The 15248-nt window shown below is 57.3% G+C and overlaps 1 protein-coding gene across 5 annotated transcripts in view; it reads left to right on the top strand.

Moving 5' to 3' along the window:
• Positions 1-15248, top strand: part of TLN1 (talin 1) — a 183152-nt gene that overhangs the window by 148864 nt on the left and 19040 nt on the right. For all 5 annotated transcript variants that reach the window (XM_039543113.1, XM_039543112.1, XM_039543115.1 and 2 more), the window contains 8 exons: positions 458-604; positions 1145-1311; positions 2521-2704; positions 2870-2995; positions 4730-4846; positions 5379-5564; positions 6417-6524; positions 12962-13067. In XM_039543113.1, the coding sequence (XP_039399047.1) occupies positions 458-604; positions 1145-1311; positions 2521-2704; positions 2870-2995; positions 4730-4846; positions 5379-5564; positions 6417-6524; positions 12962-13067 (1141 nt within the window). The remainder of the gene's footprint in view (positions 1-457; positions 605-1144; positions 1312-2520; positions 2705-2869; positions 2996-4729; positions 4847-5378; positions 5565-6416; positions 6525-12961; positions 13068-15248) is intronic.

Genomic DNA, 15248 nt, shown 5'->3' with positions numbered 1-15248 from the left:
TCTCCCTTTGTGGGCTGGACAGGGGCAATGGGCAGCGCTGGGATCGCTCACTGGGGGCTGGAGGGGGGCACTGGGCAGCGCTGGGATCTCCCACTGGGGGCTGGAGGGGGGCAATGGGCAGCGCTGGGATCTCTCACTGGGGGCTGGAGGGGGGCAATGGGCAGCGCTGGGATCTCCCATTGGGGGCTGGAGGGGGGCAATGGGCAGCGCTGGGATCTCCCACTGTGGGCTGGAGGGGGGCAATGGGCAGCGCTGGGGTCTCCCATTGGGGGCTGGACGGGGGCAATGGGCAGCGCTGGGATCTCCCATTGGGGGCTGGAGAAGGGCGAGGTCTCCGTGTGTGGGGCGGGAGGGAGCAGTTGGGGTTTCCCACTGGATATCGAGGGTGTGTCAGCGCCCTGTGGAGGGCGGTGCTGACTCTGCTCTGGGTCACCCCACCCTATGCTCTGGTTCCTAGATTGGCTCCCATATCAAGAACCGGGTGCAGGAGCTGGGCCACGGCTGCGCTGCGCTGGTGACGAAGGCCGGAGCCCTGCAGTGCAGCCCCAGCGATGCCTACACGAAGAAGGAGCTGATCGAGTGTGCGCGCAAAGTGTCCGAAAAGGTACTTGGGCAGGAGCGAGCGTGGAGCGGCTGGCAGAGAGGAGAGGAAGGGGCCATGGGCAGAAAAACTAGTGGGAGGACGGAGTGTGGAGTTGGACCAGCATGTGCCCCCCGGCCCCTTCATGCCTGCTATATACCCGCTAGACCCCTATGCCTGGCGTATGCCCCCACCCCATGCCCGCTGTACCCACCAGACCCCTATGCCTGGCGTGTGCCCCCAGCTCCTCTGCACTGGTTTCTGGACTCCCTCATGTTCTCTGTCCATTGGAGTCCCTTTCTGGTCCCTGGTATGTGCCAGCTGCTTGCTGCTCTTCCAGACCAGCCCATGCGGTGGCACTGGGTCTAGTTTGCATGGCAGAGCATGGATGCCCAGCAGCTTCAGCTGCTGCCAAGCAGTGGGAGGGGCGCAGCGGTGGTTATATCTGCTGGGGTGGGGTCTGCTGGTGCAGTAACAGTGATGGGCTGTGACAGGGACAGCACTGAGCGGGGTCCCTGCACTCACCATCGGTCCCTCAGGGTCATCCCAGCCTCCTCCCCGCAGGTGTCCCATGTGTTGGCAGCGCTGCAGGCCGGGAACCGCGGGACCCAGGCCTGCATCACTGCAGCCAGTGCAGTCTCTGGGATCATCGCCGACCTCGACACCACCATCATGTTCGCCACTGCGGGGACGCTGAACCGGGAGAATGCCGAGACCTTCGCCGACCACCGGTACCCGGGCAGACGGGGAGCCTGCTGGGCGATCCAGACACAGCCGCCGGGGGGCTGGCTATATCATCCTCCCTTCACATGTCCCTTGGGCATGGCTCCGCCCATAGGGTGGGGCTGGGTGCCCGCCATGCTGTCTGACTCCACCCCCACGGAAGGGGTGGATGCAAGTGGCAGGCCGGGCACAACTCTCTGGCCCCTCCCCACCTCCTCACACACACATTGTCTTTCACTCTCACACACAGCGGGTGCGGGCTGCGTGGTTGTGCTCTCTCCCCCACCCGCACTCCCCTACCAGCTGTAACATACACACACAGGGCAGACAGTGCTTTCTGTGACCCCCTTTCCCCCCAGAAAGCTTAGGGCAGGCCATGAGGGGGCAGTCTCTGGCCCCACCTCTCTGTCGCACACACCCATAGTGATCAATGGCTCCATGTCTAGTTGGCAGCCTTTATCAAGTGGAGTGCCCCAAGGGTCGGTGCTGGGGCCGGTTTTGTTCAATATCTTCACTAATGATCTGGAGGATGGCGTGGATTGCACTCTCAGCAAGTTTACAGATGACACTAAACTGGGAGGAGTGGTTGATACGCTGGAGGGTAGGGATAGGATACAGAAGGACCTAGACAAATTAGAGGATTGGGCCAAAAGAAACCTGATGAGGTTCAACAAGGACAAGTGCGGAGTCCTGCACTTAGGACAGAAGAATCCCATGCACTGCTACAGACTAGGGAATGACTGGCTAAGCAGCAGTTCTGCAGAAAAGGACCTAGGTGTTGCAGTGCACGAGAAGCTGGATATGAGTCAGCAGTGTGCCCTTGTTGCCAAGAAGGCTGACGGCATTTTGGGCTGTATAAGTAGGGGCATTGCCAGCAGATCGAGGGACCTGATCATTCCCCTCTATTCGACACTGGTGAGGCCTCATCTGGAGTACTGTGTCCAGTTCTGGGCCCCACACTGCAAGAAGGATGTGGAAAAATTGTAAAGAGTCCAGCGGGGGGCAACAGGGAGGTGGTGGAATCTCCTTCCTTAGAGGTTTTTAAGGCCCGGCTTGACAAAGCCCTGGCTGGGATGATTTAGTTGGGGATTGGTCCTGCTTTGAGCAGGGGGCTGGACTAGATACCTCCTGAGGTCCCTTCCATCCCTGATATTCTATGATTCACCCGCAGAGGACGTGTGCAGGCTGTTCCTCTCTGACCCCTGGGTCTTCCACAGGGAGGGCATTCTGAAGACAGCCAAGGCGCTAGTGGAGGACACCAAGGTGTTGGTGCAGAACGCCACTGCCAGCCAGGAGAAGCTGGCCCAGGCTGCCCAGTCTTCCGTGGCCACCATCACCCGCCTCGCAGAAGTGGTGAAGCTGGGTGCTGCCAGCCTGGGCTCTGAGGACCCTGAGACTCAGGTCAGATGGGGCTGGGATCTGGAACCACATGGCGTTTGGGCTGGGGTGTGGCCTGGCCTTTGGTGCCCCTGCACACTCAGCTCACTCTCTTCTCAGCCTGCCCCTTCCCCGTCCGTCACTGCGGGGCACCAGCCAAGCCGCTGACCTGCCCTTGCTCCTTCCCAGGTGGTTCTGATCAATGCGGTCAAGGACGTGGCCAAGGCGCTTGGGGACCTGATCAGTGCCACCAAGGCAGCGGCCGGCAAAGCTGGGGACGACCCCTCAGTCTACCAGCTGAAGAACTCGGCCAAGGTCAGTGTGTGGGCAGATGGGGGAAGAGCGGAGGGAGCAGGGTGAACAGGAGAAGGAAAGAAGGTGGTAGAGGGCAGTGCTGGGGAGGAGGGGGTCACAGGAGAGCAGAGTGTGGGGGAGGCTGCTGGGGAGGAGGGGGTCACTGGGGGAGCTGGGTGGAGGGGTGCTGAGGAGACGGGGGTCACGGGGGGAGCACGGTGGAGGGGTGCTGGGGAGGAGGGGTCACTGCGGGGAGCACGGTGGAGGGGTGCTGGGGAGGAGGGGGTCACTGGGGGAGCAGTGTGGAGGGGTGCTGGGGAGGAGGGGGTCACTGGGGAGCACGGTGGAGGGGTGCTGAGGAGGAGGGGTCACTGGGGAGCACGGTGGAGGGGTGCTGGGGAGGAGGGGTCACTGGGGGAGCACGGTGGAGGGGTGCTGGGGAGGAGGGGTCACTGGGGGAGCAGAGTGGAGGGGTGCTGGGGAGGAGGGGTCACTGGGGCAGAGCGGAAGGATATGGGGCATGGGCTGTGGCGAGCAGAGGGCAGAGGAGAGCTGGGGGCGGAGGGATGTGGGCTGTGGCGGGCAGAGGGCGGAGGAGAGCTGGGGGCGGAGGGATGTGGGCTGTGAGGAGCAGAGGGCGGAGGAGAGCTGGGGGCGGAGGGATATGGGCTGTGGCAGGCAGAGGGCGGAGGAGAGCTGGAGGCGGAGGGATATGGGCTGTGAGGAGCAGAGGGCGGAGGAGAGCTGGGGGCGGAGGAATATGGGCTGTGAGGAGCAGAGGCGGAGGAGAGCTGGGGCGGAGGGATATGGGCTGTGAGGAGCAGAGGGCGGAGGAGAGCTGGGGGCGGAGGGATGTGGGCTCTGGCGGGCAGAGGGCGGAGGAGAGCTGGGGGCGGAGGGATATGGGCTGTGAGGAGCAGAGGGCGGAGGAGAGCTGGGGGCGGAGGGATGTGGGCTGTGAGGAGCAGAGGGCGGAGGAGAGCTGGGGGCGGAGGGATATGGGCTGTGAGGAGCAGAGGCGGAGGAGAGCTGGGGCGGAGGGATATGGGCTGTGAGGAGCAGAGGCGGAGGAGAGCTGGGGCGGAGGGATATGGGCTGTGAGGAGGAGAGCTGGGGCGGAGGGATATGGGCTGTGAGGAGCAGAGGCGGAGGAGAGCTGGGGGCGGAGGGATATGGGCTGTGAGGAGCAGAGGGCGGAGGAGAGCTGGGGGCGGAGGGATATGGGCTGTGGGGGGCAGAGGGCGGAGGAGAGCTGGGGGCGGAGGGATATGGGCTGTGGTGGGCAGAGGGCGGAGGAGAGCTGGGGGCGGAGGGATTTGAGGCATGGGCTGTGAGGAGCAGAGGGCAGAGGAGAGCTGGGGGCGGAGGGATGTGGGCTGTGAGGAGCAGAGGGCGGAGGAGAGCTGGGGGCGGAGGGATGTGGGCTGTGGCGGGCAGAGGAGAGCTGGAGGCGGAGGGATTTGGGCTCTGGCTGGCAGAGGGCGGAGGAGAGCTGGAGGCGGAGGGATATGGGCTGTGGCTGGCAGAGGGCGGAGGAGAGCTGGAGGCGGAGGGATGTGGGCTGTGAGGAGCAGAGGGCGGAGGAGAGCTGGGGGCGGAGGGATATGGGCTGTGCCGGGCAGAGGGCGGAGGTGAGCTTGGGGCGCAGGGATATGAGGCATGGGCTGTGGCAGGCGGACTGGGGACAGGACCTGGGGCTGTCAGTTCCCAGGACTCCCCGGGCCGGGTGACTGAGCCTCCCTCTCTGTCTGCCAGGTGATGGTCACCAACGTCACCTCCCTGCTGAAGACGGTGAAGGCCGTGGAGGACGAGGCCACAAAGGGGACTCGTGCGCTGGAGGCCACGATAGAGCATATCCGCCAGGAGCTGGCGGTGAGCATGGGCCAGGCCAGAGCCCTCTGCTAGGAGCTGCCCCTTCCTCACCAGCAGCCTTTGCACCCAGCCCCCGGCCCAAGGGTGAAGCGAAATGGCATGGAGCCCTTCCGCATGCCAGCAGCACCTGCTCCCCCCTTGGGGGGTGGCACGGAGCCCCTCTGCGTGTTGGCAGCACCTTTGTCCTCCCCCTCGCCCCCCATCCCCCGCCGGCACACGGCCCCTCTGCATGCCGGCAGCCCCTGCCCCCTCCACCCTCCAGGGGGCACGCAGCCCCTCTGCATGCTGGCAGAGCTTGCCTCCAGGGACCAGCACTGCTCACTCTTTCTGGCTTTCAAGAAGAGGACCTCCAAGGACCAGGAAGTCGCGGGTCAGTCTCGGTTGAGCTGACGCTGCCGGCGATGCACTCGGAAGTCAGGCAGTGACCACACTGCAGTACCTGCGCAGCTTTAACTCTGTGCCCCCTATCCCAGCCTGCTCCTGCCCCCCCTGCCACCACCTGTCCTGGTCTCATCCCCACCTCTTGTCTCAGGTTTTCTGCACCCAGGTACCTCCAGCCAAGACCTCGACGCCAGAGGATTTTATCCGCATGACCAAAGGTATCACCATGGCAACAGCCAAGGCCGTGGCCGCTGGCAACTCATGTCGGCAGGAGGACGTAATCGCCACGGCCAACCTGAGCCGCCGTGCCATCGCTGACATGCTGCGGTCCTGCAAGGTACAGTGGGGACATGGGGCACTGGGCTGCCGGGGGGCAGGGCAACAGAGTGATAGGCTGCATGGGGGTCACCGGGGGGCAGGGCAGGACAGCAGGGTGATAGGCTGCAGGGGGGGCACTGGGGGACAGGGCAGGACAGCAGGGTGATAGGCTGCAGGGGCGGCACCGGGGGGACGGGGCAGGAGGGCGATAGGCTGCAGGGAGGGCACCGGGGGGGCAGGGCAGGAGGGCGATAGGCTGCAGGGGCGGCACCGGGGGGACAGGGCAGGAGGGCGATAGGCTGCAGGGAGGGCACTGGGGGGCAGCGCAGCAGGGCTATAGACTGCAGGAGAGTACCGAGGGGGCAGGGCAGGGCAGGAGGGCGATAGGCTGCAGGCGGGGCACCGGGGGGACGGGGCAGGAGGGCGATAGGCTGCAGGGGGTACCGGGGACGGGGCAGGAGGGCGATAGGCTGCAGGGGGTACCGAGGGGCAGGGCAGGAGGGTGATAGGCTGCAGGGGCGGCACCGGGGACGGGCAGGAGGGCGATAGGCTGCAGGGGGCACCGGGGACAGGGCAGGAGGGCGATAGGCTGCAGGGGGCACCAGGGGCGGGGCGGGAGGCGATAGGCTGCAGGGGTACCGGGGGCGGGGCAGGAGGGCGATAGGCTGCAGGGGCGGCACCGGGGGGGCAGGGCAGGAGGGCGATAGGCTGCAGGCGGGGCACCGGGGGGCAGGGCACTAGGGGGCAGTGGGTCCTTCAGGCACTGGAGGGTGTGGATGCCATGGCAGTGGCCTAGGTGATGGGCAGGGCTGTGTGGCCGGTGCTGTGTGTGGGGCAGTGCTCAGCACTGCTCACTCTTTCTGGCTTTCAGGAAGCCGCCTACCACCCTGAGGTGAGCGCGGATGTGCGGCTGCGGGCGCTGCGCTACGGGAAGGAGTGCGCCAACGGGTACCTGGAGCTGCTGGAGCACGTGCTGGTGGTGAGTGACCCCACCCCTCCCAGCTTCCATCTCCTGGCAGCATTCCAGGGGAGCCCAGGCACACGATGCTCAGCTGCCCCATAGATGCAGGGGTCACTCTGTAGCACCTTCTTCTGGGATTCTTCCCCCCATCCCCCCTAGACTCTCCCCACCCCTCCTCCTGTGGAGCTCTTCCTCGTACACCCAGAACTCTGTCCTCACCCTCCACAGGTTATGCTTTAGTCAAACACAAGTCGCTCAGTGCCGGGGTACCTGGGTGAAATTCTCTGGTCTGTGATGTACAGTAAGCCAGTCTAGATGATCTAATGGACCCTTAAACTCTGTGAATCTATAAATCATCCCCTGGAGAGCTCTTAGTAGCAGTGAGGAAAGGCAGACAGTTGATAAAGGAAGCTAACAGTATCATGAAAAGCTTATGTCCAGTAGAAATAAAAAATATTAAAAAAAAAATACCAGGAACAAACAAAATCGTAGCAGTGGTCTAGGTCAGTTTTACCTCCTTGTCTCATAACAATCTATCATGATGCAGAAAAGGCAGAAGTATTCAATGGCTGTTCCTGTTCTGTGTTTGGAAAAAAGCAGGATGTTATATTCATATATGAGAGTGACAATGAAATAGTTTCTGTTCCATCAATAGTTAGAGAGGATGTTAAGCAGCAGCTACTGTAGTTAAACATTTCTAAATCATCAGGGACAGATAACTCGTGTCCAAGAGTATTAAAGAATTGGCTGAGGAGTTTTCTGATCATGAATGTTGTTTCTCAAATCTCGGACGCGCCAATGTGGGTATTCACCCACAAAAGCTCATGCTCCAATACGTCTGTTAGTCTATAAGGTGCCACAGGACTCTTTGTCACTTTTTAAAGGACTGGAAAACAGCCAGTGTTGTGCTAGGATTTAAGAAGAGTAAATAGGATGACCCAGGTAACCACCGGCTGACATTGATCCTGGGCAGAATCATGAGAAGGCTGATCCGGGTTACAGTCAGTAAAGAACTGAAGGACCATAGCATGATTTACACCAGTCCACATGGTTTTATGGCAGATAGGTCTGGTCAGACAAACTTGTGTTTTTTGAGGTCACAAGTTTGGATGCTAACGGTAGCTGTAGGTTAACGCACTGAGACTTCTCCAAGGCACTGGACTTAGGCCCACACAATGTTCGGATTAAAAACCAGCACTATGCACAATCAGCGTAGCCCACGTGTGATGAAGCTGCGAAACCTCGCACTAGCACAGAAAAAGCGGGAGAGCCTGTAGGCCCAGCTAGGCCTGCCCCGCTGTAGCTGCAGCCAACACCAGGCCTGGAGGGGAAGAAAAAGAGAGAACCTGGCAAACTTACAACCATCTGCCCAGAGGAACCTGAGGCCATGGCAGGGCGCCCAAGGTCCATGGGGGAGCACTGCTTGAGTTAAGCCTTGAAAATGGTTTGGACTAGAGAGGCCACAGTGGTAGGGAGTAGCCCAGGGCAGTGGACTGAGACTCTCTGCCGGGAGCTCCCTATTTGGGGACTGCTTCACACGTGGCCCTGGGCTGGGACCCAGTGGAGAGGGAGCACCTGGGTCCCTTAAGGACTGAGACACCTTGGCCAGGGCAGCAAGGGGCTGGAAGGCAGGTGTGTCAACCACTAGGCTGCCCGACCCTCCAAGCACCCTCTTACACCTTCTGAAATTGCTTTAAGAAGTGGTCTACTGTCCTATCAGTTCAGGAAACACGAAATGTCATCCAGTGAGGGAGTTTCTAGTGGGTCCTGCAGGGATCTGTTCTTGCCTCAGTGCCATTCAATGCCCTGTATCAGTGATCTGGAAGAAAATATAAAATCGGTACTGGTAAAACTGGAGCTGCCGCAAAATAGGGGCTTGGCAAATCATGCTGGGGACGGGTCGTTCATCCAGAGCAGTCAGGATCAGTTGGTAAGTTGCACTCATTGGAGGCCCTGAGGATATTACATGGGCCACAGCCCTGTGCTGACTGGACTGCAGGCAGGTCCTTTGCTTTCAGTTCCAACTCCCACTGCTTCAGATCTATCAATGGGGAGTCAGGTTGTGAAGACCCCCTTCTGGATGGGAAACCAGGTCTTCAGGACACCCTGCTGCTGCCTCTGCTGCTGCCTTTGTCACTCTCAGACCCTCTTGGAACCCTGCATGGGTCTGGAACCTGCTTCTTGGACTGATCATCCTTCTCCAGCCCTGCAATCCGCTGCGCCTCGTTGAGCTTCCCAACGCTTAACTCTCTCTCCCTGCACTGGTTTGCAATGCCCTTCTTAGGGAGGTGGTTATACACCATTTTCTTGCTGCTTCCTCTAACTAGCCTGGTTTTACTGCTGCAAAATGCTGCTGGAGCATTCAGCTTCGCCACCACCTGTCATTGACCCACAGGATTGGTGCTATGGCCCCAGCTTTTGAACAGTCCTCGAGGAACCCTTCAGTGTGCTAGACCCCCCAAAGGATCTCACGCTTCCTCCTGCCTAAGCCACGTTGCTTCACCGCCTCCTTACACCGGATCTCTGGGCCTGCAATACTTCTGCTTCACGCCATGAGCGCCATTCAGCAAGTTCAACTGAGATAGACCCCAGTAGAGATGTGTACACTCCGCAGGGATTAATGCACCTTGCCAGCATCTGCAGTGACATTCTCACAGCGCTGCCAGAACAGTCGGGTTTATTAGTCAATGGCAATGCAGCATAGGAAGTCCTTAGGTTAGCAGAGAGAAGTGAAGGTTAGAGCCCAGTCAAGCTCTACTGAACCCCATTGTTCAAGCTCTGTCTGTCTCTCCAGCTGACCTCCTCCTTAGACTCCAGGTGAGACCCCTGACTCTGCCCAGCAGCCAGCACTTATCCCCCACCTCACACCTCTGCTGTATCTAAGCTGGGGAAATGCCACTCCGCCTCCCTGCAGAGAGGTGGGGAAGTCCCTGTCCCTCTGGGGCATTGCTTGCTATGTGTCAGTGTCGGGGCGATTGGATCTACTCTTCTATCTTGAGAGAGAGGCTCTATTGATGTGAGGACCAAGACCCAGACAGCCGAGCGACACCCAGATCTGTCTCTTCACCTGCCCTGAGAACAAGCAGCTCATTCCCACCCCCTGGGTAACAGTGCAGCACACAGAATGCAAACAAGACTCAAAAATATTACAAAAACTTCCCACTCACCACACCTTCCAGGGGAGAAAATTCTGTGTACCAAAGGGGGACTCTTTAATGTAGGGGGAAAGGCAGAACAAGAGCCGATGGCTGGAAGAGTAAACCAAACCCATTCAAATGAGAAATCAGGCGCACGTTGTTATCAGAGTGGGGGATTAGCCCTTGGAACAAACTCCCAAGGGAAGCGGTGGACTCGCCATCTCTCGATGCCTTCAAATCCAGACTGGTGCCTTTCTGGCGGGTGCTTTAGTCAAACACAAGTTACTGGGCTCAGTCTGGGGCAACTGGGTGAGGTTCCCTGGCTTGTGCTATACAGGAGGTTAGGTGAGATAAACTAATGGTCCTGTGTGACCTTAAAATATGAGTCTCGGAACCAAGAGCGCAGGTCACATTTATGAGATGGACTTCGGGATCATGCTAGACAGCCTGCTGAACATGAGCTCCAGGTGCGATGCTGGAGCTGAGAGTAGCTGTGATCCTTGGATGGATGCGCAGGGCAATACTGAGTAGGAGTGAAGAGGTGGTGTTACCACTGTCTGTGGCATTAATGGGACCGGTACTGTATGTTGGGTCCAATTCTGGGGTCCACACTTCCAGAAGGATGTTGATAAATTGGAAAGGGGTTCAGAGAAGAGCTACACCAGTGATCTGAGGTCTGGAAAACCGGCCTGACACTGAGAGGCTGAAGAAGCCTAAACTGTTTAGTTTACGTGAGAGATGACTGGACCGTTGTCCAGTTACCTGCCGGGGGAGGCGATTGTTGTTAGCCAGGAGTTCTTCAATCTAACGAAGGCGAAGCACCCTCCAGTGACTGGAAGCTGAATCTAGACTCATTCAGACTTGAAATAAGGTGCAGTGAGCATAAGGAGCCACTGGACCAAGTTCCCTAGGGCCGTGGTGTATTCTCCATCCCTTAGCTGCCCAGGCTGCGCACAAAGACACCTTCCCCCCGCCCCGGCACGCTGCAGATCAAGCGGGAAGTGTGCTTGATGCAGGAATCCCTGCGGGGTGGGGGGAGGGGGTCCTCTGGCGCTCGCGCTGCAGAAAGTCAGACTAGATGGTCCGAATGGCTCATCCGTGACACAGAACTCTCCCTTACTTTCGCTGCGCACACAACTTCCTCCCTTGGCAATCCCAGCCCTTGCCCCTCAGGCTCCCTTCTCCGTGCAGAATGAGGCTCTGTCTCCACATGCATGTTCAGAGCCCCCCAGGGCCTTTGACTGGCACTGCCCCTGCAGGCTGTTCACTGCTTTACTCTCTTCTTTTCTATATTCTGTTCTTCCTACCCTGTCAGCCGGTGAGTACAGTGATGCTTGGAGTGACCCCGTGTGTCTGCCCCAGCATGAGCCTTGGTCACAGCCCGCGTGTGTGCATGTGCCCGAATGGCACTAGGTTCCACTCGGTGTGAGCACCGAGTGACGCAGCTGGGGTGGGTGGGAGTGGGGCAGGGTGTGGGACACAACACGTGCTTTAGGTGAGAGGGACTAGGGCTGTGTTTGCCGGTGCATGTGAGAGCACGTGCCAGGGGTGTGCTCTCTGTGCGCATGCATACTGATGTGCACGCATTCTGCGTGACACAGGTAGGGGTGTGCTCAATGTGTGTGCACTACATATGTGTGTCCACGCATGCTCCTGGTGACATAGGCCTAGGTGTGTGCTGTGTGTGCACGCACTCCCTGTGACATGGGTCTGGGAGAGTGCTGTGTGTTCACGCACTTCTGGTGACGTGGGTCTGGGAGGGTGCTGTGTGCTCACACACTCCCTGTGACGTGGGTCTGGGAGGGTGCTGTGTGCGCACGCGTTCCAGGTGACGTGGGACTGGGAGGGTGCTGTGTGCGCACCCGTTCCAGGTGACGTGGGACTGGGAGGGTGCTGTGTGCGCACCCGTTCCAGGTGACGTGGGACTGGGAGGGTGCTGTGTTTCACGCGCTCCCTGTGACGTGGGTCTGGGAGGGTGCTGTGTGCGCACGCGTTCCAGGTGACGTGGGTCTGGGAGGGTGCTGTGTTTCACGCACTCCCAGTGACGTGGGTCTGGGAGGGTGCTGTGTGTGCCCGCGTTCCAGGTGACGTGGGTCTGGGAGGGTGCAGCTGTGATGGAGTAGGGGCTGTCTGTGTGGGGGTTGGGAGAGCCAGGGAGGATTTTGGGTGAGGGACAGGTATTCAGCCTGTAACCTGAGCTAGGCAGGGGGGAGGGAAGGTCAACACCTTTGCCCGGGGAGCTAAACAAAGGCAGAGAGCCGAGTGGAGAGGGTTGGGTCAGTTTCGGTTTGGGAGCTGGGTGGTGGGTTTACAGGGGATCCTATGCTGGAATCCAGACACCCTGAACCCCCAGAAAGGCCAGATTGAGAGGTCCTGACTCTGGCCACGAGCTCTGCTGTATCCTGTGCTCCTGTTGCCCAATAAACCTTCTGTTTTACTGGCTGGCTGAGAGTCACTGTGAGTCCCAGGAAGAGGGGGGCAGGGCCGGACTCCCCCACACTCCGTGACAGCAGCGTGTGCCCACGGTTTGGCCCAGCAGCTGCAGAGCCAGGCTGGGCATGTGAAGAGCTGGGCCCCAGCTGCAGTGCGGGAGCCTAGCATCTCCTGCAATGTGCTGTTTGCACTCATGTGGCGGCTTGGCACCTGCCTGGCCAGATCTCAGCGCCTCCAGGTGTGGGACCAGCAGCCTTCCCTGGCATGCAGACAGACCGGGATGGGGGAGGGAACTGTCTCTCAGCTCCAGGAACCCAGGGCAGGGGAGGTCAAATGACTCCGGAGGAAAGGATTCTGGATTGGGTAATTCCACCGTGGAGGAAGGGGGCATCACCTTAACCTGTGGCACTCACCACCACAAGGTGTCACTGAGACCACCAGCTCAGCAGGGTTCAGGAAATGATCAGCCATTTCAGTGGAGAATGAGACCAACTATAGTCACTGTAGAAAGGGTTAAAACAATGGACATGATACCTCAGTGCACAAGCCAGCCCCACCTGCCAGGAGTAGGGGAAACTCCCCTACAGGCCTGTCATTCCAGAATGGCCACTGAGAGGTTCTTGTGGTAGCTGGTTCTAGGCACTGTTAGAGACCAAAGACAGGGGTAGATGGGCCCCTGGGCTGCCAGTTCCTGTTCCAAATGGTATTATTCTGGGGAACAAGAGGATAGCCCCTGCGGGTAGGGAGGGTGGGAGTTGGCACAACCCTAGGTTTGTGAAAGGCCCTGGATGGAGTAACGCCAGATATTGCCAGCCATGTCCCTTGGGGGGCTCTCTCTCTCTGGGGATACAGCCTGCCTCTGCTCACAGTCCTCTCCCTCCCCAGATTCTGCAGAAGCCGAGTCACGAGCTGAAGCAGCAGCTGGCTGGATATTCCAAGCGGGTGGCTGGTTCCGTCACCGAGCTCATCCAGGCTGCAGAAGCCATGAAAGGTAAAGTCCAGCTCCCGAGCTGTGGTCACTCTTTGGTCACTGGCTCCATCTCAATGGCTAGGATCTCAGCTGGGACTCTGACCCAGTGCTTGGGAGGGAGTTGGGTGTCAGTAAGAGGAGCCGAAAAAGGCCACCATGGCTAAATGACAGAATAAAAGAGGCGATTAGAGGCAAAAAGGTGCCCTTTAAAAGCTGAGTCCAATCCTAGCGAGGACAATAGAAAGGAGCATCACGCAGGCAAGTCAGGTGTAGAAGTACAACAGGGCAGGCCAAGACAGAGTTTGAATTAAAACTAGCGAAGAGCACAAAGACTAGCAGCAAAACAAACAAACAAATTCAATACATGCGAAACAGGAAGCTGCCAAACCATCAGCGGGGCCACTGGACGAGCGAGGCGCTAAAGGTGCACTCACAGAAGACAAGGCTGTTGCGGAAAAGCTGAATGAATTCTCTGTATTGGTCTTTACTGCAGAGGATGGGTGGGAGATTCCCACACCTGAGCCATTCTTTTTAGGTGACAGATCTGAGGAACTGTCCCAGAATGAGGAGTCAGATGACATCCCTAGGGTACAATCTGGACTGTTAAATAGCTGTGTCTCCTCAATTCTCCAGCCTGGGTGCCTTTTACACTGCTTCGCTGTGAGAGCAACCACTGCTGGTCTGTTCACACACAGCCTCCAGCATGTAAACCACTCCCAGCTCTACTGTGTGAGTGCTGTAGCCAGCACCCATGAATTACTCTGCAGGGCAACACTAGCAAACTCCCAGTCCCAGACTTCCCCCAGAAATGTGCAGCTTGTACTGCCCAGCTCTCTGCTTCTGGACAACACAGGCTCATAGAAAGTCTGTCATTTCATGAATAGAAAATGATGTGCACAAATCCTGTTAGCACAAATGGTTTTTCCCCATACACGCTGGTTTAGATAAAACAATAAAATGAGTTTATTAACTACAGAAAGATAGATTTTTAGTGATTACAAGGGATGAGGCATAAAAGTCAGGATTGTTTACAAAGAAATAAAAGATAAAATGTAATTAACACCTAACTTAACAAGCTAAGTGAATTCAAAGCAAAAAGTCTTTCTCACTACATGTTTCAGCAGTCTTAGTGGCAGAATCTTTCAGTTAGGATCCCTCCCACCGTCCAATGGTGCTTCCTTTGTCCTTCAAGTGTTCTCAGTACCATGAATAGAGGTATCAGGAGAGATGATTTGGGCTGTCTGTTCCCCATTCTTATATCTTTTCCTCTTCTTTGAGAATCATCTCCAGCTGGGATTCAGGGGACAGAAAGTCTGGGGAGATGGCAACTTATTTGCCAAGCTATATATTTGCTATAAATTTCTCACTCACACTCTTTTTCCTCAAAAGAATGGCCACTTAACCAGGTCCTAATCCATTTGATTTTGTTGACACCTGGCTGAAGCATCAGTTTGCCTTTTGTCTTTGAGGAACTGTTTTGTGCCTGCTTTTCTAAACTTGGAATATGTCTCAGTAATGTTAAACGCTAGAATCTTATAACTTTACATACAATGTTGCCGTGCATATTTTACCAGAACAATAATGATCAGCAACTTATGAGTTTTCAAATGATCCCTTACAAGGCATACTTTGTACAAAATCCATGATAGCTTTGTAAAAAGGGCGAACATGGGGATACAGACTGTCATAGTTAGTAGAGGGGTTTTTCGAACAAATTGATAAATTAAACAGTAAAAGGTCCCCAGGACAGATGGTATCACCCAAGAGTTCTGAAGGAACTCAAATATGAAATTGCAGAACTAACAACTGTGGTGTGTAACCTATCACATCAATCAGCCTCTGTACCAAATGACTGGGAGATAGCTAATGTGGCACCAATTTTTAAAAAAGACTCCAGAGTCAATCCCGGCGATTACAGGCCAGTAAGCCTGACTTCAGTACCAGGCAAATTGGCTGAAACTACAGTAAAGAACAGAATTATCAGGCACATAGATTAACACAATATGTTGGGGAAGGGTCAACCCGGCTTTTGTAAAGGGAAGTCATGCCTCACCAATCTATTAGAATTCTTTGAGGGGGTCAAACAAACATGGACAAAGGTGATCCAGTTGATGATAGTGTCATTCGGACTTTCAGGAAGCCTTTGACAAAAGCTCTTACGCAAAGGAAGCTGTCATGGGGTAAGAGGGAAGGTCCTCTCAT

Source organism: Mauremys reevesii, linkage group 6 (genome assembly GCF_016161935.1).
Source record: "Mauremys reevesii isolate NIE-2019 linkage group 6, ASM1616193v1, whole genome shotgun sequence".
Lineage (NCBI taxonomy): Eukaryota > Metazoa > Chordata > Testudines > Geoemydidae > Mauremys > Mauremys reevesii.
The sequence above is the reverse complement of the archived record's forward strand: the minus strand, read 5'-3'. Positions and strand labels throughout refer to the sequence as shown.